This window comes from Gopherus evgoodei, chromosome 3, assembly GCF_007399415.2.
Source record: "Gopherus evgoodei ecotype Sinaloan lineage chromosome 3, rGopEvg1_v1.p, whole genome shotgun sequence".
Taxonomy (NCBI): Eukaryota; Metazoa; Chordata; order Testudines; family Testudinidae; genus Gopherus; species Gopherus evgoodei.
The window spans coordinates 26,186,144-26,211,074 of NC_044324.1; the positions used below are offsets into that span (position 1 = coordinate 26,186,144).

The 24,931-nt window shown below is 41.3% G+C and overlaps 1 protein-coding gene across 6 annotated transcripts in view; it reads right to left on the reverse strand.

Moving 5' to 3' along the window:
* GCFC2 (GC-rich sequence DNA-binding factor 2) overlaps positions 1 to 23,427 on the reverse strand; it is a 35,676-nt gene extending 12,249 nt beyond the window's left edge. For 3 of the 6 annotated variants that reach the window (XM_030555311.1, XM_030555309.1, XM_030555310.1), the window contains exons 1-12: positions 22,991 to 23,427; positions 20,442 to 20,552; positions 19,367 to 19,519; positions 17,315 to 17,536; positions 15,251 to 15,339; positions 12,636 to 12,751; positions 11,298 to 11,484; positions 8,715 to 8,838; positions 7,885 to 7,966; positions 6,319 to 6,431; positions 4,505 to 4,704; positions 2,486 to 2,639 (exon numbers count right to left, since the gene is read on the reverse strand). In XM_030555311.1, coding sequence (XP_030411171.1) covers positions 2,486 to 2,639; positions 4,505 to 4,704; positions 6,319 to 6,431; positions 7,885 to 7,966; positions 8,715 to 8,838; positions 11,298 to 11,484; positions 12,636 to 12,751; positions 15,251 to 15,339; positions 17,315 to 17,536; positions 19,367 to 19,519; positions 20,442 to 20,552; positions 22,991 to 23,330 — 1,891 coding nt within the window. In that variant the 5' untranslated portion in view covers positions 23,331 to 23,427. The remainder of the gene's footprint in view (positions 1 to 2,485; positions 2,640 to 4,504; positions 4,705 to 6,318; positions 6,432 to 7,884; positions 7,967 to 8,714; positions 8,839 to 11,297; positions 11,485 to 12,635; positions 12,752 to 15,250; positions 15,340 to 17,314; positions 17,537 to 19,366; positions 19,520 to 20,441; positions 20,553 to 22,990) is intronic. The other 3 variants (XR_003999472.1, XM_030555306.1, XM_030555308.1) reach the window with 2 other exon arrangements.
* Positions 23,428 to 24,931: the final 1,504 nt, after the last annotated feature.

Here is a 24,931-nt window from a genome sequence, read left to right on the forward strand (position 1 = left end):
GAATGTATCCACTCTTCTTTCCTTGATCTCCTTGGTGCAAATGAAGTTGTGGAAGCTTCCTGACAGACATTCCTAAAGTGAGTCCATTCTTACTCTATATCATCATTCATTACCCACAGCTCTTGGAATCTGCTTGAGAACTAGATTTTAAAATCCCTCCTGATTCCCAGGTCAGACAGTTTCTTCACACTGAAGTCCATCTCTCTTTTCTTATTAGTTTGTCTTTTTAGCTTCATTCAAACTGTTTCAATTACAAGATAGTGGTCATTTCCTACATCAGCACTTGTAAGAGATTATATATCCAGCACTTATCTTCTCCACCATCTGCTGATGGCAATGTGATCCAATTATTTCTTGATAATTCCACCATTTGACTTCCATATTAGTTTTTGTTTCCTAGATGAGGGAAAAGTGTCCCTCTAATGTACAGGTTATACATACTAAACAGCTTAGTAAATCACCACTGCCCGCTCACCCCTCACTTCTGTATTTACTCATGCAATGCTCATATCTGAGGTTGTTCAGTTCGTGTCATCCATAACCAGAATGACATCATAAGTGTGGACTTAGGTTTAATACATCCTTTGACTTACTATGCAATGCATCTTTTACTTGTTCATCATGTTCACTGGTAGGTGCACAACATGAGATGATAGTTACTTTAGAATGATTTGTAACCAAACATGCTCTTATAATTTGTAAGTTAACTTGTCCCCATTCCTGTAGAGCTTCTGTTGCTTTTCTGTATAGGAATACTCCAACTCCCTCCGTAAGAGTATCCTTTTGCCTTCCTGAATAGGGTGCTGTGATACCATCTGAATGGAGTCTTCCACCTCCAGTCCATTTCATTTCACTCATTCCAAGAACACTAATCTTGAATTGGGTCATTTCTCCAACCACTTGTCTCAGTCACCCACATGGTTCTCACATTCTAGCACCCGATGCTAGTTTTAGAACATAAGAATGGCCATACTAGGTGAGGTCAATGGCTCATCTAACCCAGTATCCTGTCTTCCAACAGCAGCCAATGGCAAGCACTGTGAGGATCTCTGGTTTCAGGCAATGAATTCCCTCCTGGGTTTGGTCCAACCCCTTCATACCGCCATTCAAGCTTACCTGTTGCAGAGTCTGATTTCAAGAGGCTAATTGAGACAGAGAGGCTGGCCAATTGAGACATTCTTTTTAATCAAGGTTATTTCCATAACTGGGACTTAAAAAAAATAAATACAAAGACAGAAAGTTGGTCTGACTCACAACCATACATCCATGGCTCCTCATTCAATATATATTTGGAGCAACCAATATTATGCCTGACATTCCCTTATCCGCCACATGAGGGATGCACTGTGTAGCTTAGGATGCCCCAGACAGCAGAAATGTCCTTAGTAATAATTCATTCCTTATGTAGACTAGTAAGTACATACAAACCTTTTTATACCCATACACATAATGGAGCTACTTGTCTGAAGAATCGATATATTCAATTAATATAAAGTACATTTGGCAAGTGAGCTCTGCTAATTTTGCATATACTTACACATTAATAGGTCTACTTCAAAAATGTACATTTATTTCCCCGTATGGTTCTGACACACAAATACTTTCTACTCAGTTATGTACATGGTACCTAGATGCTACGATGAGGGGCCATGAAAGCATATAGACAAACCAAGAATACATTGTGAAATCAATATCATTTATGATTAATTCAAGAGGTGATCTGCAATAATAGACAACTTTCTACTGACTTTAGGAGTCAAATTTAAATAATTTAGAATATCTTATTTACATAGACCATTACCAAATATTGTGTAAAAAATATGAAGGGTCTCAAGAACTAACTGCTTAATTTAGAACAGGAAAATATTTGATATAGCACTTCATTTTAACTTAGCTACATAGACATTGGACAAGAAAGGCAGTGAGAATAAAACATACAAAAATGGTTCTAGAAAGCAGTCATATCTGCTTAGATTGATTAGGCTCCCTATTTGATATCAAACTGCCTGCTTTTATGAACAGTGTAACACCACATCCTTGGGTGAGTCACTGATGGCAGGAAGGGACATGCAAATCTTAAAGCATAAGCCTTTACCTTCCTGAACTAAGAGACCCAAGTTGGTTAGCCAAAACTTTAGTAGGCTCATCAACATCTATCTGTGGCCCAGTCACCACCAGAAAGTGACAGTGTGCCACACTAAATGTATGTGAGTTACAGTAGCTATGATGTTTGTTTTCATATGGAAACTCCTTTTCCTTTCCACTCTTCTCCAGGAAATCTACTGTTTGAATGACAACCTCCCTACTTACAATGTGCTTGATGCAACAGTCCCTTGGCTTCATCCTGAAGAGCTATAGAATAGTTTATATGCTGCAACAAGGAATCCAGCTTTACCATTATTAGTAATTAAAAAATATTGAGCAAGAAAGCTCAAATTTTAATTACCTACCTATAGTTAACACTATTGAGGCAGTCTTAACATACCTGTAATTTTAGGAAGAATAGTTTTCTCAATGATTGTAGGCAAAATTGTTTGATCAGGGTCATCATTTCTCTTGGATTGTGGCATATTTTTGGCATCGGTAAATTCTTCTATAGCTCTGAACCAGGGCATCTCATTCAGATCTATGAAATTCTGCTTCAGAAAAATAATGAATCAGTGAGAGACATCAGGCCTCTGAGGACTCACATAGGACATTTTTGTCAAAGTATTTTTGCCAATAGATTTCCCAATGACAATTCTCTCCCAGGACAAGAAGGGCAAAATACAAAAATTGATCTTTCACTTGATAAAGGAAAGCCAAGAACTACCTGAACTGAGTAAGACCAAAAGGATGTTGGCTGCAAAGGCAGAAGGTGCAATGGCTAATCAAGACGATTAGGAAGAAAACTAGGATTAAAACGTTGAAATCTTTGTAGATCACAACGCCTCTGATCATCTTAGTCTGGCTTCTTGTATACCAGGGGGCACAGAACCTTTCCAAAAATAATTCAGAGCATATCTTTTAGGAAAACATCCAATCTCCATTTTAAAATTGCCAATGATAGGGAATCCTACTACCCTTGATAAATTGTTCCAATGGTTAATTACTTTCACTGTGAAAAATTACTTCATCTGAATGGTCTAGTTTCAACTTCTAGCCATTGGACTGTGTTATTAATTTCTCTACTAGATTGAAGAGCTCATTATCAAATATATTTTTTGCAGTAGGTCCTTACAGATTGTAATCAACTCACCCCTTAACCTTTTCTTTGTTAAGATAAATAAATTGAGATCCTTGAGCCTATCACTATAAGGCATGTCTTGAACCCTCTCCAGTTTATCAACATCCTTCCTGAATTGTGGGCACCAGAACTGGATACAGTATTCCAGCAATGGCTGCACCAGTACCAAATACAGAGGTGAAATAACCACTCTGCTCCCACTCAAGATTCCCCTTGATACGCTTAATGATTGCATTAGCCCTTTTGGCCACAGCATTGCACTGGGAGCTCATGCTCAGCTGATTATCCACTATGACCCCCAAATCTTTTCAGAGTGTCTGCTTCCCATGACAGAGTCTCCCATCCTGTAAGTATTATTTTATTTTTATTTCCAGGTTATTGATACAAATGTCAAATAATGTAGGGCCAAGAAGCGATCCCTACTGCACCCCACTTAACACACAACTTGATGATTTCCCATTTGCAATTACATTTTAAGATCTATTAGTTTTTAATCAATGTAATGAGTGTAATCTTAATTTTATGCTGTTCTTGTTTTGCATTCAAAAAATATCACGTTACCAACTCAAACAAACACTTTACAGAAGTCTAAGCATATTACAACAACACTATTACCTTTATCAAATCTGTGATCTCACTTAAAAAAAATCAAGTTAGTTTGATAGGATAAAATGGGTCTCAAGGAGTTTTATGGGAGTTAGGTCTTTTTTGAAAATCCCTGCCAGACTTTTCAAATATGAGGGTAACACAATACATCTTTACTGATTTTTTAATGTACCCATTTTAAGGCATCTGGGGGCATGACAGGAGAAAGCATCACAGTATCATTCCACACCTTTAACTCTATTTTATTATAATATATACCAAAATGATTCACTTTCAAACCATATTTGACCTAACTCTTGCACTGTTCATTGACACCTGTAAACTAATGCTCTGGCAGACCCCCTCAGAGACACAAAATTCCAGTTGGAAATCCTTCACCATAAACACTCAGACGTGTTTATGGTGAAGGGTTTCCAACTGGAATTTTGTGTTCCCACATGCAAGTCAGCTGAACTGCCATTAGATGCACTGCATGCCACAGATAACAGCTACTGAAAGTGATGCCTAGGGATAAAGGTAGGTCCCTAAGGTAGTGAGGCCCCATATAACATAGGGCTTTACAGTTTACAACTAACCCTGAATTGCACACAGAAGCAGATGGAATGCTAGCGCAGTATGTGTATAAGTACAATGTACCAATTGATAAGTGAAAAAATTTACCAGGGAACATACCTCAAGAGGATTCCAGCCTATTAACTGAATTCTGATTAATGGGCTTAAGAGTTTAGGAAGGCATAAACTAATGTAAGCATTATAATAAGTGTCAGGAAACTTCTGTCTCCATTGCTGAAATTTCAACAGGATATTCCTGATGTTGCAAAAATCTGCATGCACATCTTCACAGATTTTCTTACTCTCCTGTAAGATATCATCTGTGGATAAAATACGTTTGTATATAGAGAAACATTACAAAAAATATACATGGATGCACAAACAGTATATGCATAGACAGCACACATGGAGGATGTACTCATGTGATAAACTGCTTTTTTCCATGAATCTTTGACACTTCCTCTTCTCTGTCTCTGCTAGAATTTATTTTACTATTCCAACTCCCTGAGACGTTTCTAACACAGGGGTGGGCAAACTACAGCCCAGGGGCCACATCCGGCCCTTCAGATTTTTTAATCTGGCCCTCAAGTTCCTGCCAGAGAGCAGGATGTGGGGCTTTACCCGCTCCGGCACTCCAACTAGGGGCTTGCCCTGCTCCGTGCGTGTAGTGGCTCTGCATGGCTCCCGGAAGCAACAGCATGTCCCCACTCCTGCTCCTATGTGTAGGGACAGCCAGGGGACGCAGCATGCTGCCCCCATCCCAAGCGCCGCCCTCACAGTTCCCATTGGAATTGCGGCCAATGGGAGCGTAGGAGCTGGAGGGTGAACATGCTGCTGCTTCTGGAAGCTGCTTGAGGTAAGTGACGCCTGGAGTCTGCACCCCTGACCTCCTCTTGTGCCCCAACCCCCTGCCCCAGCCCTGATCCCGCTCCCAGCCTTGGTCTCAGCCCAGAACACCTTGCTGGACCCCAAACCCCTCATCTCTGGCCCCACCCCAGAGCCCATACCCCCAGCCGGAGCCCTCATCCCCCTGCACCCCAACCCCCAATTTTGGTGAGCATTCATGGCCTGCCATACAATTTCCATACCCAGATGTGGCCCTCGGGCAAAAAAGTTTGCCTATCCCTGTTCTAACAGTTGATCTTTATTTTTAAAATTCTCTCCCCCAAAAGACATGAACCTCCCCCATCACTCAAAAAAAAAAAAAAAAAAAAAAAGATTATATTGGCACAAAATTCAGGACAGACAAGGTTCAGTCTAAAACTAGCAGCAGATGTAAATGATCAATATCTTGCGAGCTCTATACCAAAAACCAGTGGAGAGAGAGATCCACAGCTATTCAGTGCAGGATTTGCTTCTAACCTTAGAAGGAATCAAAATTTCAGACTTTAAAACCACAATGTGATTATCCATTGGAAAAACTATTTTTAAAGCACTGTAAGTTGGTTGTACTTTTCCTCTCACTCTAAAGCCTGTGCATCTATACTCAAGGTGATTAGAGAAGCCTACTTTTAAACAGAGAAAAAAAAACCAAACAAAATAGTCTCTACAGAGCTGAAAAAAGAAGAAGTCTTTAAAAATAAGGGGCATACAAAATACATGGTAGTGTGGCATCAGATTTTGTCAGAATTCTTTTGGGATAACACGTATAATTCACTTATGGCTTCACTGTATGCACGTAATGTGGCCATCCCAAACTCATACTGACAAAACCAATACACCCCAACACACCACTGTACGTTCTCCATGTTCCCACCAATAAAAAAAATTATTAATTTAAGAATCAAAATTGCTCCAGTGTATTTCCTCACTGTAAGTGCATGACTCAGTTTTCAATTAATGTATACTAATTTAAAGACATTCTTTTTCAAAAGCAACTTATCTTGATCTTAGAAATATGTAAGGACTTTGTTCATTACAAGGCAGTTACTGACCTTTGTTTTTCTGGAAATCAGTCTTCTCTGCTGCAGACAGCTCATCATCACTGGACATGCCCTCATGGTGATCAGATTTCCCCAAACTCTCTCTTGCTTGCCTTCTGCATGTCCTATATTTTGTAATTAACTCACATTAGAGACCCTTCAGCATATCTATATCTAAGAGAGAAAACTTTTATGGCAGATTATTTTACAATAAAAGTGAAGAGAGAAAAGAGTATGCAAAAGGAAATATAATCAGCACTGACCAATAGAGCAAAAAGTGATATTTTGTAATAAAGTAGAGCTAAAAAGAAGTGGAAAATTTGTATAAAATGGTTTTGAAAACTGGGATTAAAAATATCAGGACACTTATCACTGGGGATGTGTGTGCCCAGTAAGATCTTCTAATCTTTCCTCCATTAGCTTCTACCCGCACTTCACTCCCAGCTTTCCCAACATCTCCCACCCCACCCTCAATATTGAACTTCAAGTTTAGTTATCTCTGTGCTGGACCATGTTACAGTATTTCTTTTAATTGACAGCTCTGGTGCATAATGGGGTCTGACACCATAAATCACAGAGCCCATAAGATTTAGAATTGGAACACCCAAGACTTCATTGCACAGCAGACCACACAAAAATTCAGAGATGTAGTTGAGTTCCAGTTCAACTATAAACACAGAAAGGGGTCACATCAGGCTACAGGTTCCAGAACCCATATATCTGCTTCTGGAAAATGCTCAGTTGTTTACATGAAAATAAATCTTTTACAGCAATGTAACACTTTTACTTATCACTTAACTGTGATATTTAGTACAGTAAGCAGCTTAATTTAGATATTTTTCATCTATTTTAATTCCAAAGACAAGGCCTCTTCAATGTGCACTAGACTCAAGCCATTACCTTATTTTATTGCACTTGAGTAAAACACACGTTTCTTTTGCTCATTTTACATGCTTTCAAATACTTGCTAATAAATTATTGTTTTTCAAACAAAAAGGTCCTCTACAATGATAGCAGTCCAGGATAGAACATTAGATCAAGAACATTTATTATGAGCTGAGAGAAAAAGCTACTGAGTGAACAAGATGATTTAACAGGTCATTTTCATCTCCAGTTTGTCTGATTCTATGATCCTCAACCTATTGGTATTATGGTACTTTTTGACAGCATTTTCGTTGCCCGCACAATGATCTAAAGTTTGTTTCTACACAAGTTCACAATACCGATATTGAATAGTAACTTATCCCATCATCTCATAAGAAATTTTCTTAATACCAATGCATTAGGTTCTCTGGTGAGAACAAAACCATTGATGCTCAGATCCCAAGCAACACGAGAGTGAAGATCATTAAGAAGAAACATGTGAAAGTGTACTCCAAATAGTACCAATGTAAGTTTTGGAAGGCAAACTAGTTAGTATTCCTTTTGGTAATAAATTAGACAGAATCCAAGAAAAACGTTAAATAAAAGCTTCACTGTTAGAAATCCTGCATATTTACATTCACCACCGTATGAAAGAGAGAAAGTTACTCTAACAACGTGTGATCAAAGTTACATGAATTTACGTTTTACAATTACCGTCGAGCATCACTCTTTTCCAGGAGCTGCTTTGTTTTTTCATCATCTTCCAAACTGTCACCAGCTGACTTGCCATTCTTTCCTATGAATAGAAACAGTTGTATAACAACAACATCAGCTGCTTTGAAATTTCCATTTTCTTGAATACAAAATATTTTTGTCCATACTCGTTTTTCCCCCTCTACAGTTTATTATTTTAGAAATGGCATGAACAAACTTTATCAGTAACCTCTGCAATGTTAAAGCAGAATAATATTACACCTGTATAGAATGTGTAACAATCTGATATGCCAATTTCTTGATATAACAGCATGAGGTCAGAGTATGAGTGATGAAGTTATTGCTTTTTGGTATCTGTTGGAGATGGAAGTGAATGTTTTATGGAACACACTACTGACTGTGCTGAAGGTGACAATGAATGCGAGAGACTTCTCTCAATTTGTAAGTCAAAACTGAAACTAGGCAACAATTTTATTCCAGTTCAAGAAGTTATTCTAACCTTAAGTATTATGAATTACTACTATCTGGTTTGGAACCTAGATCTAGTAATAAAGAACAGCACCAGATTAGTCCTCCACTAGTGCTGCCTTCTGTTACCGTTGAGTGCTTACTGTGTCTGTGTCCACCAATAATCAATTCTTCCTGGTCTGATCTCCTTCTATGATAATAGAGAATAGCTTGATTGTGCTGGAAAGCATCTTATACTTGGGATATTCACTTGTATCTTGATGTGCGCACACACACACACTCTTCCCTCCTCTCAACTTCTGTTGAGGAAGTACAAAAGCTTCAGTTGCTGAAAATTTATTTTTAAAAAAAGTCATACTAACTTGATAGCAGCTGAACATAAGCAGATTCATTTTTCAGATCCTCTTGCCTACGTTTCAAGTGTGTTATAGCTTGTTGTTGAAGTAGCATCTGCATAGCTGACTCCAGTTCGTTAATATGAAGTAGCTGAAATATATTCAACAGAATTTAATTCTAGCAGTTAACAGAAAATGTAATAAGAAAAGCTGAAAGCAAAAACATGCAAAAGCAAAAGTAGTTTCCCCAATTATTTTTATATACAACGATGAAAAACTGGAAAAAATGTATATAGTTAGAGTAATAAGTTCTCGTTGCTTTTGATTAGACCAGTGGTCCCCAACCTTTTTGGCTGGCAGATGCCAGCTGAAGGACCACTGCGGCAGTGGAGCACCCGCTGAAATGCCGCCAAATTTCAGCGGCATTTCAGCGGCGACGCCTCTCGATGACGTCGCTTGCCATCGACAAGCGACATCATTGAGATGTGTCCCCGCCAAAATTTGGGAGCGATGCCTCTTGATGACGGCACTTGTCGATGGCAAGCGGCCTCATCGAGAGGCGTCGCTGCCAAAATTTGGGAAAGGCATCAACACGGCATTTCAGCGGGTGCTCTCCCGGGGGCCAGGATGTGGGCGCATTAAGATGCCATGGCGCCCACGGGCACCACATTGGGGACCCCTGGATTAGACCTTTCAAGCTCAGTTCATTATAAGCGGAGAAGTATCATCTATTCAGATGTGTGAAGGAATAAACAGAATACGCAGAATGGTAGGTAATGTGTTCAGTTTGCAAGTAAAAAATACACTTTTTTCTAACTGCTGTCCCTACAAGATCTATAGGGTCTCCGGGAATCAAGCTGCTGTCTTCCATGCTTTTCACACATCATCACCAGTAATAAAACTTCAGCAGGCCAAAATTTCACCCTCAGTTATACCTATATTACACCTCACTGTCTTCAAATTAGGCTATCAAACACCTTTGCAATCTCAATGCATTCAGCACGCTTACATGGGAGTAACTGCTTGAACTTAGGAAGCAATTTTGTTCATAATGAACAAGATGGAATATATACCAAATCAATCTTAGCTATGTTGGGCTTTGCAGGGATAGAAGGAATAAAAGCAGTAAAATCTTATTTTTGTCATTTAAGTAAATATGACTTGACTTAGAACAGTCATCCACAAGGAACTAAGGTGAAATACGGTTCCATTAACACGGTCACTTTTCAGGGTAAAAATTTAACAGAACATGGATACTCCTACCTGAATTACCCCTACTAGAGATCGTGAAATCCACTGGCTTTCACAAATCCAATCAACCATGTTGAAAAAAGTGTGGCTCGCTGGTTCATTTCAGGTGAGCTTTACAGGCAAGTTACATTCTGAGCTAATTAAAAATCATCAGTTGTCTAAACTAACTCAGCTGTTGCAGTACCAGGAAGATAGAGAACTGTCCTATCAAGAGAAATTAGAGAACTCTCTCATCCTAAAGTTTTCAGCAAGACTGTTGTTGGAGCATTTAATTAACATGGCCTCATATTCCTTTTACAGTTTACTTAATCCTTTAAAATAAAGTTGTGAAATGGACAAATAATTTTTTTTTGACATTTAAGATATTGGAATGAATATCTTGCTCATTTTAATGAGCAGTTATTCTCCCTCTTTCTGATATTTAAATAGAGGTTTCAAAGGTAACACCCAAGCTCTAAATACAGTAATGTAGACCACACAGCAGTATCTACCCAGAAAATAATGGCAGTGTATTCTTTACCTCACCCAGATTGTAAGACGCTTTGCTTGCCCTCCCCCTTCTTTTAAATGCACATGGTGATTATGATGGGAAGGCTACAGCAAGTAGGTGTGCTTCAGCTAGTTCGACATAGCACAGACAGGTGGTGTAAAAGAATGCCTCCCCTCCTCCTAGTTCTGCTAATCCATCTCAATCTAAAAACTTGAAATCCTCACCCCGTCCATTCTATAATATTAACTACATTCCTTTGGAACTTTTGAGATGCACACAACCGAGGATTTAGATGAGGCCTTCAATTTAATTTTCAATTTTTACCTAAGACAGCAAAATTTATAACTCTAATGTGTGTGTCCACATATCCTTAATCTAGTCCAATGTTTTTATTTTGAAAAAAAATCTGGTTGTTGGCAGAGCAATACAATATCTAAAATTATACTCAAGCCATCTGTCAAATACCAAAGCTGCCCAATATAGTGATGACACAGGAAGAGAATATTTAAAAGGGATTTTTTTTTTTTAAAAAGTAGTTTTTAGGGTGTTATGTTAACAGCAAATTCTCTCTGACAATACATGGATTTTACAATCACCACCATAGTTTTACTGTCCCCCCACAAAGAAGACAAATTGAAAAGAAGAAAATTGAGTATTTTCTTTAGTCTTGTTAAACAGTCTTAAGCATTACATAGAAGATAGCCTTCTGACAGAAATGCTTTTAAATTTATGGTGTCCCTTTAATATTGTTTCCCCATACTTGGTGGCAACAAAATGTTAACTTCGAGAGGAAGGTGACTATTCTATTGGCTGAATATCACCAACTTCATCTCATCCCTTAAAAAAAAAAAAAAAAAAAGAGTTGGTACCTTTTCATTCAAACAGTCTATAAGGCTTTCCACGTAAGTTTTCATAGACCGGTAGAATTTGTAATTCAGAGCTGCATTTGAAGACCTCTCTAACTCCTGGATGGTACTCTTTGAGCTTTCAATGTCCTGTGTATATTTTTCATGTTCCCTCTGGTGAGCACGATGAAGGTCCTGTAATGATGTTATTCTGAAAAAACCCAAACATCTGTAAACAACTTAACAAAAACTGCTTGCAAACAAGTTAAGCCATCTTAAGTTTTTCTCAATCATTTTGTGATACTGCCTCTGTATAAATCCATGGTATGCCCACATCTTGAATACTGTATGCAGATGTGGTTGCCTCATCTCAAAAAGAGATATATTGGAATTGGAAAAGGTTCAGAAAAAGGGCAACAAAAATGATTAGGGGCATGGAACGGCTGCCATATGAGGAGAGATTAATAAAACTGGGACTTTTTAGCTTTGAAAAAAAGATGACTAAAGGTGGACATGACTGAGATCTCTAACATCATGACTGATGTGGGGAAAGTATATAAGGAAGTGTTATTTACTCCTTCTCATAACATAAGAACTAGGGGTCACCAAATGAAATTAATAGGCAGCAGGTTTAAAACAAACAAAAGAAGTATTTCCTCACACAATGCACAGTCCACCTGTAGAACTCCCTGCTAGAGGATGTTATGAAAGCCAAGACTATAACAGGGTTCAAAAAAGAACTAGATAAGTTCATGGAGGATAGGTGCATCAGAGACTAATAGCCAGGATGAGCAGGGATGGCATCCCCAGCCTCTGTTTGCTAGAAGCTGGGAATGGTCAATGGGATAGATCACTTGATGATTACCTGTTCTGTTCATTCTCTCTGGGGCACCTGGCATTGGCCACTGTCGGAAGACAGGATACTGGCCTAGACAAATCTTTGGTCTGACCCATGTTCTTATGTAGCAAGCCTAGTTCTAGGTTAGTAATAAAATAGTACTTACTTCCATTAGCCCCACTCAATTTAAAAGTCTACTAAGACTTAATCATGCCAGTATCTGTGGGGTGTGGACTGGCCTTTCCACTGTTCTCCAATCTCAGCTTCCATTTACATGGGTGGTAGCTTAGATGCCAATGATGATACTTTAATGTCAACACTGTTGACTATTTCAGTGTTCATCTGGTCATGTAAGAAAGGAGAGGCCTGATATTCTAAAAGTCTGCACAATACACTCTGACTGACTGCTCATTTTGGACAGACTTTTAGCAGTGGCAGAATGATATACACTGGTTCATAAAAGACAAACACAGCACTGTAACAGTGGGTGCTCAAAACTTATGTTCCACACTAGCAACACTTACCTTGTATTCAGACGCTTCTTTACAATTTCCAGGTTCACAGGTGGCAGTGAAACAGAGGGATCAAACTTTATTTTCATGGGTCGAGATTTATGTAGAGAAGTGTCTACGTTCATTCCCTGTGAGAATTAGCAATGTTAATTTTTATGAACTTGTTTTCCTCTGGAACTGTAAGCTTTAGCAGGCCCAGTGATTAAAATATACAGCAAGTTGTTGTTACTGTACATAATATAATACAAATTTATAAAAAATTAGACATTTCCGGTGCAAAATGTATACACAGGTAAAGCTAATTATCCAGACATTTCTTTAGTCTGAGCTACACATTTTGCCTCTCTATTCATGAACTGATATATCCCAACAATTTCCAGGATTATACAGAAAATTTCTATCCTCAAAACTGAGACCTGGTATATAATAATATGTTTTAATCCCGTCTTTACAGTCAACACTAAATATGCTCTCATTTTTTCTTTATATTTTGTTTTAGAACAACGTTGTTATATGCAAGATTTCTGGGAATAATTCATCATCTCCTCATGAGGTTTAAACAGTTAACAATATAGACGGGCTACAGTTTTTATAAACATTAAGCAACAGACTGCAAATATAATAGGTATTTACTGTAAAGTAAAAATAAATTAAATAAACTCTACATTTTGTGACAATAGGCCAATATATGACAGGTTCCACAATTTGAAAGTATAAATTGCAAGTAATTGTGACAAAAGAAGGATTTCAGCCAATCACCGCTTAGAAAATCTTTCAGCCAATCACAGCTTTGAGCAGTGATTGGACTAGATGACCTCCTGAGGTCTATTCCAACCCTAATATTCTATGAAAAGATGTTCCGCATTCTAGGTCAGCTTCAGTTTCTAAACTGATTTAAGGTCTGGTCAATGTAGATAGTATCACACTAATCTAGTCTTGAAGTGACAAAGTCATGCATAATGGCAACAAACTGCATCTGAAAGAAATGGTTACAATTTCCAGGCCAGACAAAGGAAAAAATGCCTTCCCAGAAACAACTTACATAAGAACAGTTGTACTGGGTCAGACCAAAGGTCTATGTAGCCCAGTATCCTGTCTACCGACAGTGGCCAATGCCAGGTGCCCCAGAGGGAATGAACCTAACAGGTAGTGATCAAGTGATCTCTCTCCCGACATCCATCTCCACCCTCTGACAAACAAGGCTAGCAACACCATTCCTTACCCATCCTGGCTAATAGCCATTAATGCACTTAACTCCTATGGATTTATCCAGTTCTCTTTTAAATGCTGTTATAGTCCTAGCCTTCGCAACCTCCTCAGGCAAGGAGTTCCACAAGTTGACTGTGCGCTGTGTGAAGAAGAACTTCCTTTTATTTGTTTTAAACCTGCTGCCCATTAATTTCATTTGGTGGCTCCTAGTTCTTGTATTATGAGAATACATAAATAACTTTTCCTTATCTACTTTCTCCACATCACTCATGATTTTATATAGCTCTATCATATCCCTCCTTACTCTCCTCTTTTCCAAGCTGAAAAGTCCTAGCCTCTTTAATCTCTCCTCATATGGGACCCGTTCCAAACCCCTAATCATTTTAGTTGCCCTTCTCTGAACCTTTTCTAGTGCCAGTATATCTATTTTGAGATGAGACCACATCTGTATGCAGTATTCAAGATGTGGGTGTACCATCGATTTATATAAGGGCAATAAGATATTCTCCATCTTATTCTCTATCCCCTTTTTAATGATTCCTAACATCCTGTTTGCTTTTTTGACTGCCGTCGCACACTGTGTGGACGTCTTCAGAGAACTATCCACAATGACCAAGATCTAATAGGAGCTGGGTATCCAATTATACCAAATTGTAAACGTATAGTGCAAAGATAAAACCCAGCATCCCTTCATTCATATCCAGATTGAGCTTTAGACAGCCAGTTTCTCTTACCTGCCCCAATCTCACCTAAACTAGCTAAAGGTGCACTTATTTGGTCATCAGCACATTGAAAATGCCACAGTTCATACTCTCTTACAAAGCCTCCCAAATGCCCATGTATACACTGAACAGGAAGGGAAACAAGATGGAACTCCATTGAACGCCACAGGAAAGTGCCTTTAGAAAGGTTAAATAACCAATCTAGTACTGGGGGGGGGGGGGAAGAGGGAGGAGGGGCACAGTAAGTGCTATGACAGTGTCTCTTCCCCCATTTAACATTTCTTCCCTTCCCTTGTTGATAGTTTATTAGTGTAGCTTTTAGAGGATGGAAGTTTTGGTTTGTAAGTACTTTTGTTTTTAAGTTCCTTTGCATCACAGCACATACTTTAGCTCAGAGTTTCATTCTCAGACTTTTAGCTGATTCAGATTCTTTGCCTTTCCATAAAGTCTCCCTCTGCACTGAATAGTGTGGGTAATACACCTTTCCTTTAAGGCTAATGACAATGTTGTTCATCTGATCAGCTAGCAATGAGAAACTGCTGATCTGCATTGCCAAAGTCTTCCTCTAGTTCTATTCTCCTCCCACCTAATGAATTATCATGTCCAATGACCAAGGAAGAAAGTATATTGCTCCTAAAACAAAACTATCTTGCATAGCAGCAAAAAGCAATGAGAATGAAAGAAAAAATACATCACCTGTGGAAGTCTGACTGCTTTCTTTAGTTGCTGTTCTTCCCACATGTTTTGTATTTCATCATCTTCACTTGCTCCATCACTCTTGGGTACTGGAAGTAAAAGCAAGAGTAATGATATGACCAATACCAGTTTTTCTCTCCATCTATCCCTTCTGAACTCCCACCAACATCCCCAAAAATATTTGCTGCTGTGCCTACTAGTATTACTGAGAAAATGGGACAGGGAGAAAGAACATCACAGGTGGGATTCTCAAAAAGTGGAATTTAAAGGCTGCAGCAGGACTAGACCTGTACTGAAAATTAAATCCCTGAGAATATAGTTTCTTAGTTAACTGTTGCTGCAAGCATAAAATACTGTGCCCTATAAAACACATTGGGATATTTTATTTTGCAAATCAAACTGTATATAATCCATACTAAATATATGCAAATACAGATAGTTAGAACAACAACAATTCGGGCTATCAAGCGATTAAAAAAAATTAATCGTGGTTAATTGTGCTGTTAAACAATAACAGAATACTATTTATATAAATATTTTTGGATGTTTTCCACAATTTTCAAATATATTGATTTCAATTACAACACAGAATACAAAGTGTACACTAATCACGTTGTATTTTGATTACAATATTTGCACTGAAAAAAACCCAGAACTAGTATTTCAATTCACCTAATACACGTGCTGTAGTGCAATTTCTTTATCATGAAAGTTGAACTTACAAATGCAGAATTATGTACAAAAAATAACTGCATTCAAAAATAAAACAGTATAAAACTTTAGAGCCTACAAGTCCACTCAGTCCTATTTCTTGTTTGCCCTGAGCAATTGGCTGAACAAGTTTGTTTACATTTGCAGGTGATATTGTAAACAAGAAGCAGGCAGCATTATCACCTGAAAGTGAGAACAGGCGTTCGCATGGGACTGTTGTAGCTAGTGTTGCAAGGTATTTACGAGCCAGATGCGCTAGAGATTCATATGTCCATTTGTATGTCCCTTCATGCATCCATGCTGATCATGCTCTTTAAGTGGACTTGCAGGCTCTAATTGTTTAAGATTTGTTTTGTTTTTGAGTGCAGTTATGAAACAAAATTTTAACAAAAAATCTACACTTGTAAGTTGTGCTTTCACGATAAAGTGATTACACTACAGCACTTGTATGAGGTGAACTGAAAAATACTATTTCTTTCATTTACTTTGTTTACAGCGCAAATATTTGCAATAAAAATATGAAGGAAGCACTGTACACTTTGTATTCTGTGTTGTAATTGAAATCAATATTTGAAAATGTAGAAAAAGATCCAAAATATTAAATAAATTTTAATTGGTATTCTATTGTTTAACAGTGTGATTAAAACTGCAATTAATTTTTTTTTTAAGTGTGATAATCAACAGCCCTACTATCCTGTCAGAAGAGAGAGTATAGAAGTGGCAACTTCATATACAAGAATTCCTTGTCAGTTTTGTAAATCATAGGAGCTAATTAATCTTAATGACAAAAAGCATTTAACTTACTATCTATTTCTTTTGTACTGTTCTGGGACAATGAGCTGGAATCTATTCTAGCTTACTCATCAACAAAACTATTAACTAAGTTCTCATCTTATAAACCTCACTTGAATAAGGAGTGCAGGATTGGGCTCTATGTTCTAACTGTAGAATTGAGAGCCAGAAAGAATAGAGCTCAATTTTCTGATCCCAGGCTGAATTTGCAATGCTGGCAGTTAGAAAAAAACATCTTTTCTCTTGTTAATCAAACAAAATGGATACGAACATTATTAAAAGTCAGTGTAATGGCTACACTTTAGTCCCCCTCAAGTTACTCCTGGTGGAATTCTGCCCCACTGCAAAAGCCCAGAATTAATGTCCCTCACAGATTTCCCGCCCCCCGAATAATTGATTTTGATGGGGAGGCAAAAGAAAGCTGCAATTACACCTTTTGCCCACCAGTGGCTGGTGTGGCACCCAAAGAGAGGGCAGCTGCACTCTTTTAGTGCATTTCACATTCTTCAAACAGTTAAAGTTTTGCCATTTTTATGCCCTGGTAAACAGGCTTAAACTTACCTACATATTCAGCCATCCTCTGCTTGAGACTTTTTGTTTTGGGAGCGAAGTGGAGAATCGTGTCATGATCAGAGTCATCCTCACTCTCTGTATCACTGCATGCTTTTTTCTGAGAGACTGGAGCATGATGTGATGCGTCCAGTGGAATATAGTCACCCTGAGTCCTGGCCAACTGATGTTTCCTACAAGCAACCTGCATATAAGCTGCATCAGGTATATTACCTATAATCAACAGAAAGAACCTAAGGTAAGAGACTAAGAGCAAAATTCAATACTACTCCTCATGACAAAGTTAATTATATAATGCTTTTTCTCCAAAGTATAGTAACACATTAGGAGTTTGGGGCTTTTTTCTGCAATACATTATTAATAATAAATTGAAATAACTGTGCATGTTATTTCCGATAGTCCAAGGGGCACAACTTGAAAGAGCACAAATACTGAGGACCACTTCCATACCCCTGCTGCTCCAACTACATCGGGGGTAGGCAAACTACAGCCCGGGGACCACATCTGTCCCTTCAAACATTTTAATCCATCTCTCAAGCTCCTGCTGGGGAGCAGGGTCCAGGGCTTGCCTCGCTACACGTGTGCCATGGCTCCGCACGGCTCCCAGAAGCAGAGGCATGTCTTCGCTCCAGCTCCTATGCGTAGGAGAAGCCAGGGGGCTCTGCATGTTGTCCCCGCCGATCCCATTAGCTGGGAATCGCAGCCAATGTGAGCTGCAGGGGCAGCGCCTGGGCACGGGGCAGTGTGCAGAGCCGTCTGGCTGCACCTTTGCGTAGGAGACGGAGGGGAAACATGCCGCTGCTTCCGGGAGCTGCTTGAGGCAAGTGCTGCCTGGAGCCTGCACCCCTGACCCCCTCCCACACCCCAGGCCTGATCCCGCTACAACCCCCTGAACCCCTCAGTCCCATCCCCAGCACCCTCAGGCACCCCCCCAACTCCTCATCCTCAGCTCCACCCCAGCTGGAGCTCCCACCCTCCCCACACACCCCAATCTTCTCCCCAGCCCGGAGCCCCATCCTGCATCCTGAATTCCTCATTTATGGCCCCACTCTAAAGCCCACACCCCCAGCTGGAGTCCTCACCCCCTCCTGCACCCCAACCCCCAAATTTCATGAGCATTCATGGCCCACCATACAATTTCCATGTCCAGATCTGGCCGTTGGGCCAAAAAGTTTGCCCACCCCTGAACTACATGTTAACTTTCCAGTAGTTTTCAGACCCTCAAGACAAAGGCCACAGTAGTCTTAAAAGCCATAAAAACCTAAATAAAAGTTTCCAGTATTTATGCCATAAATGGAGGTGCATATTGTAAGCATAATAATTCTCTTCATTTTGCCAGTCGTAATTCTCAAAAATATAAGAAAATATAATCGAGTCAAAAATATTATTAAAGTATGCTTAAGGCTGCAAATTAAAATATGAGCAGTAAGGAAAAATAACAGTGTGCTAATCTATACCTTACACGAAAATGAAAAAGGATTACTACTACTACAAGTACTTAACTTTTGCATTCCTGGATTATTACTATTTGTCTCTAAACATTCATCCTTAATGCTCCATTAATAAAGTTGTATTGCATTTAATTTCCTGTTTATTAAAATGAAAATAAGAGATTAGAAAGGACCATAACCTTGAATCTATCATTTCTCTTCTATCCAAATGCCTAGTTATGGCAAGTGATCTATAATAGAGGTTTTTTGTTTTATTTCAGCACATAGCTATAAAAAAAACCCCAATGATATCTAATTTTACCTTTTCTTTTATTTCATTATTATAAATATTACGGGGCTTTCTATCATATCATCATGCTAAAGATCTACCCCAAGAGACAAGACTGACAATAGACTGTAAAGGCAAATCGTTCTCTCAGTTACACCAATGTAACTCTGGAATAAATGTCCTTGATATACAAGGATTTCAGTGATGTTACTTTAAATATACATTAGTGTAACAGCATCCAGTATTTTAAACGGTACATTGGATATTCTGCAATATGCAAGACTACGTGCAGTATGCAGTCACTGCTCAGAACAAGTTACAAACCTGCTGATAAATCCTTCCTTGTCTGTGGAGGGCTGGATTGAGTTTCAGAGGCTGAACTACTGTAATCTTCGCTGGCTGATGAATAGTGCTCATCCTCTTCTGTCTCACATGTATCAGCAGTGTTAATTATTCTAGACTCCGATTGGAAGATTTCTGTATACAAGGAGAAAAACCAAGACCTAGGATTTTTGTCTCAGCTACTGGAAATATCTTTAGATTCATGATGTTTCTTAATGGATTATGAATAACAATCAAGCCCGGACCCTGAAAAGACTTACCTGTGCTTAAATTTACACATTGCACAATCCCATTGTCTTCAAAGACTTAAGGCAGTATTTTTACTTATAGTATGAATCTTAAAATCAAAATTTTAGGACACAGTAAAGTAAGGCATCATCATACAAATTCATGTATTTTTCAATTCAACTCTTTATCCTAAATTCAGATGATTTTAGGGGATTCTTAACATGATTTATAGCTTCATCAAAAAAGCCATTACAGCACAGCGCATATAGTCTGTCAGTATTTCACATTTGTTACATCTTCATTATAATTCCATAAAATATATATTTAATAAAAGCAAGTTATTGAAGTAACAGTAAATTACTAGATTAGGACTAGTTTTTAATAACAGGTTGTGCCGTCTCTCATTAATGAAATCTGAGGTCCACTTCTAAAAAATGAAAATGCTAAAGTCATTGGTCCCAGGCAGTAGTTTCTCAAATCCTGAGACTATGAGGCAGTTACAAATTCCATTAATCTCCATTTACAACAGGAGTTCCAGACAGTCAGCTCCTCTTAAGGTCAGCCTAAGTGCCCGATCCTACTCCTACAAAGTCAATGGGAGTTTGGCAGATGACTTAAATAGATACAGGATCATACCCTATGCTTATTATGTGTTTTGGGATATATATTTAAATTCAACATTTTTCAACCATAAACTCATTCTTATTGTTTTATATGAATAACTTACATCTGATAACAATACTTGCCAAAACACCCATCCCTCATGAATCTCAAAATGCTTTACAAACAACTAGTCTAAAATACACCCAATAAGTAGCTACGTACTTACCTTTGCTTCTTTCAGCTTCTCTGACTGCAGAGTGTGGGTTTTCCTTCTTTTGCATTCTAAATGTTATTGTGTTAAGAGATGGTTTCTTTATTTTAAAGAGTTCATCACCCTCTGTAGGAGGGAAAAAAATGATCAGTGTAAACAACATCTTTACAAAGCAACATCACATTTGAAACATTTTATTATTTGTCTTACCATAGTGCCTAGTAGGCCTAGTCATGGACCAGGACCACACTGTGCTGTACAGACACAGAACAAAAAAGCGTCACTGCCTCAAAAAGAGTTTACGATCTACGTATAAGACCAGAGACAACAAATGGATATAGACAGCCATTGATGGACCTATCCTCCGTGAATTTATGTAGTCTTTTTTTAACCCTGTTATAGTGTTGGGCTTCACAACATCCTCTGGCAAAGAGTTCCACAGGTTGACTGTGTGTTGTGTGAAGAAATACTTCCTTTACTTCCTTTTATTTTAAACCTGCTGCCTATTAATTTCATTTGGTGATCCCCTAGTTCTTGTGTTATGAGGAGTAAATGGCTCTTCCTTTTTTACTTCTCCATATCAGTCATGATTTTATAGACCTCAATCATGTCCCCCCTTAGTCATCTCTTTTTCCAAGCTGAAAAGTCCCAGTGTTATCGATCTCTCCTCACACGGAAGCCGTTCCATACCCCTAATCATTTTTGTTGCCCTTTTCTAAACCTTTTCCAATTCCATTATATCTTTTTTGAGATGGGGTGATCATATCTGCACGCAGTATTCAAGATGTGGGCATACCATGGGTTTATATAAGGCTGACCATTCAAACAGGTCCCCTTACTTTATCAGGGCAAGATAACCTTAAACAAAGGAAACAACAGTCACCTCAGGTCTTCAGTGATACTTAGGCACCTAACTCCCACTGAAATCAATGTGAGTTTGGTGTCTGGGCCTTAGTCCATAACAGGGGGGCAACATCCATTCCTTCATACTCCACTTCTGACCCTTGTCTTTCCGGCTCTAAGTTCTTTGGGGCAGAAACTGTTATTTATTATATGTTTGTACATTGTCTTTAGGCATTATCACAACATAAGCAAAAAATAATAAAACAACCATGACCCAAACATCAGATCCAGGATGTATGCAGCCTTATAGTTGTAGGGTCCACTCATATGAGACAGTCCTATGAGTATCAGGTAGCCATGAAGTTCCAAACCAAGCCAGAAAAATCATGTGTGCATAATGATGTCACCAAGTACCATCAGCAGTGCCAGCATCACCGCTGATCAGCCCAGATTTAGCATGGGATATCAACTGTACTTGAGTTTACATGCAAAAAAGTACAGACCCACCCTTTTCACCTGAGTCATATATTTAGACCTGGACAACTTTAACAACATCCTGCAGTGTCTTGCAGCATCAAATAGCCGGATCTTGGCTATGCACGCTTACTCCTCCTTTATCACATCATTAACTTTATTAGTCTTTGCATCACTTAATGCATATTATCTTCTTGTTGTGTCTAATTATACACCTAACTTCCTAAATCTTCTCTACCTTTCAAATACTTTTAAACAAATATGTATAGTACTGTTAATCTTCAAAGAGTTTCAAAAATATTCATTTATTAAGCCCCATAACAATCCTGTTATAAATGTATTTCCTACTTCATGCATGCAGAAACAGAGACAAAAGTTAAGTGACTTGTTCCAGGCAACTGAGTGTGTCAGTGTCCAAACCAGGTTGAGAGGTGCTAGCTCCTTGTCTGTGTCACTAAACCAGTAGACCTCACAATCAATGTTTCTCTTGTTCTATACTCTCCCCACTCCACCTCCACTAATTCACTCTCCCTAGCTCCTAAACTGCTCTCCGTTCAATTCCCTGTATCGTGCTGCCATCCTACTGCTATTCAGGAACCCAAAAGTGAATGCAGTGTTAGGTTATGTCTACACAGCAGCTGGGAGGATGCTTCCAGTGTGGGTAGATACAAAGGCTCTCTGCTGCAGAAAGCATGCTAAAAATAGCAGTGCAGCTGCAGGGGCACAGGCAGCATCTTGGCCTAGCTTTCCCCTCCCCAGCCCCCGTGTAATTCACTCAAACCCTGAATAGGTACTCAGGTACCTAGCCTGAGCAGCCAGCTGTACCACTACCACCCCATTGCCATCTTTTAATTCGAGCAGCGCTAGTGCCTGTCAGTCTACCTGCGCTGGGAAGCGCCCTCCCAGCCGCTGTGTAGACATACCCTTACAGGTGCAAGTCCCAGCAGAGATCCCAAGGGAACTACTGAAGTGACACCAGCTTGAGGGGTGACTGCAGGTGCCAGTACCTGAAGGCGTTCGAGTGATTAAAGCACAGGACTGGGCACCAGGCCTCCTGGGTTCTCATCCAAGCCCGTAACACTTGGGCTTGTCCACCCCTGAAAGTTAAGGGGGAATAAGGCGAGGTCGGGGTAAGTCAAAAGCGAGTTGAGCCCAGTCCAGACCAGAAGGGCCCAGACAGAGGCCAGCCTGGGGCCCGTTCCCCCACACACGCTGTGCGGCGGAAGGGAGCCGGCGTTAGACTTTACCATCTCGCTCCTCGTCGGCACCGAAGCTCAGCAGGGCCATCTCTCCCCGCGCCTGCCCAGCTCTGGGGTTTGCCCCCCGTGGCCTGCCTCGGGGCACGCCGCCATCTTCCTCTTCCTCCCGACCCCCAGTGTCCCCCGCTGGCCCCTCTGCGGGCGGCTGCCTCTCGGCGGCGGGCCTGGCAGGGCCCTGCTCCTCATCCTCTTCGCCCTGGTCCGCCTCAGAGCCAGTGCCCTGCTCCCCTTCCGGCTCTGGCTCCGGCTCCCCTTCGCTGCTGCTGCTGCTGCAGCTGGACGCGGCTCTCTGCCGGCCCCGGAAGTTCCGCGGGGGCCTCCTAAACATTCTATCCGGTAACGGTCACAACGCGCGACAAGAGCCAAGCTCCCACGGCGCGAGCCTGTCCCGGAAACGTAGCTCCCTCCTCACAACTCCCAAGTACGCATGCGCAGCATCACTCGTCCCTAGTGAGCGGCGGCGATGACGACAACGAGGAGCGCGGGGGGGTGGAAGATGCCCCCCTCCCACGGGAGGCGACCCCGCCCCCTGAGAATCGGGTGGCTGGAGCTAAGTAGGCCGCTGCCCAGTGAGCCAAAGGGGCGGCTCCTCATTTAACCCTTGAAAGGCTGGATTGAGGGGGGCTGCCAGCAAGCGGTGCACCTCGCCATTTTTTTTTAAACAGCGGAGCACGAGGCTGGCGCTGCTCCCCGCTAGAAGGGCCGCACGGTCTGCTCTTCGGGCGGAGAAGCTGGGTGTCTGCTCCGCCTGCGAGGCACCTAGCTGGGCCGCGGGGAGTCGCACAGGCCCGCTGAGGGCCGGGGCCCAAGGGGTGGGCGGGTCCAGTCCTTGGCCTGGGGAATGGTGTATGTGGGAGCAGCCCGGGCACCCCTCCCCCAGCCGGTGCGATCCCCTCCAGCACCCTCCGACCGGCTACCTTCTGCCCCGTGCATCCCCCACCCCAACAACCCACCCTGTCCTGCCACTTTTGCCTCTAGGCAACCTCCACCTGGCAACCCTCCTCCCCCCCCCGGTCACTTTCACCCCTGCATCAAGCTCGGGACCCCCCACCCACTGCCACCTGACTTCTCCCTCCTGCCCACTCCTCCCTTGTGCAGACCCCTTCCTGCCACCTTCACCCCCCTGCAACAATCCCGTACATCCCCCTCTCTGCCACCTTCACCCCCTGGAAGAGCCCCCATACAACCCCCCTCTTTGCAGCACCCCCAATACCCCTTGCAGTTTGTGAATATCTGGGCCCCTGAGGGGAACTGGGTTGTAGGAAGGTGGGGGCTCGACATTGGAGGGGGAGGTGCAAGGTGGAAGTTTTGCTTAGGGCCAGGGCCGGTGCAACCGCTGGGATTTGGGGGGGGGGCGCCATTTTCTTCGGCAGCAACCGCAGCGGCCGGATCTTCGGGCGCCCCATTTGCCGCCAGCATTTAGCTGGAGGGAGCTGGGGCAGGGTAGTGCAGGGAGGGCTGCCTGCAGCAGGTAAGGGGGGGGCGCAGCACGCAGGGGAACTCCCTGCCCCAGCTCACCCCTGCCTCGCCTTCTCCCTGAGCACGCCATGGCTGCTTCACTTCTCCCACCTCCCAGGCTTGTGGCACCAATCGGCTTAGGTGCCGCAAGCCTGGGAGGCGGGAGAAGTGAAGCAGCAACGGCGTCCTCGTGCATGGAGCAGGGGTGAGCTGGGGCGGGGGGGTGGCTGGGGAGCTGTCGCAAGGGGGGCACCTCAGGGCGGAAGCTGCAGCGGTGGAGGGGGGCGCCTCAGGGAGGGGGTGCGGCAGCGGGGCGCAAGGTGGAAGTTTTGCCTAGGGCGCGAAACATCCTTGCACCGGCCCTGCCTAGGGTGCAAAATATCCTTGCATTGGCCCTATGCGCCTGTGCTGAGGGTCCCCAGCCTGGCATGGGAGAAGCGTTGGAGAGACTGTTTGGGGTAGAAGAGTGTG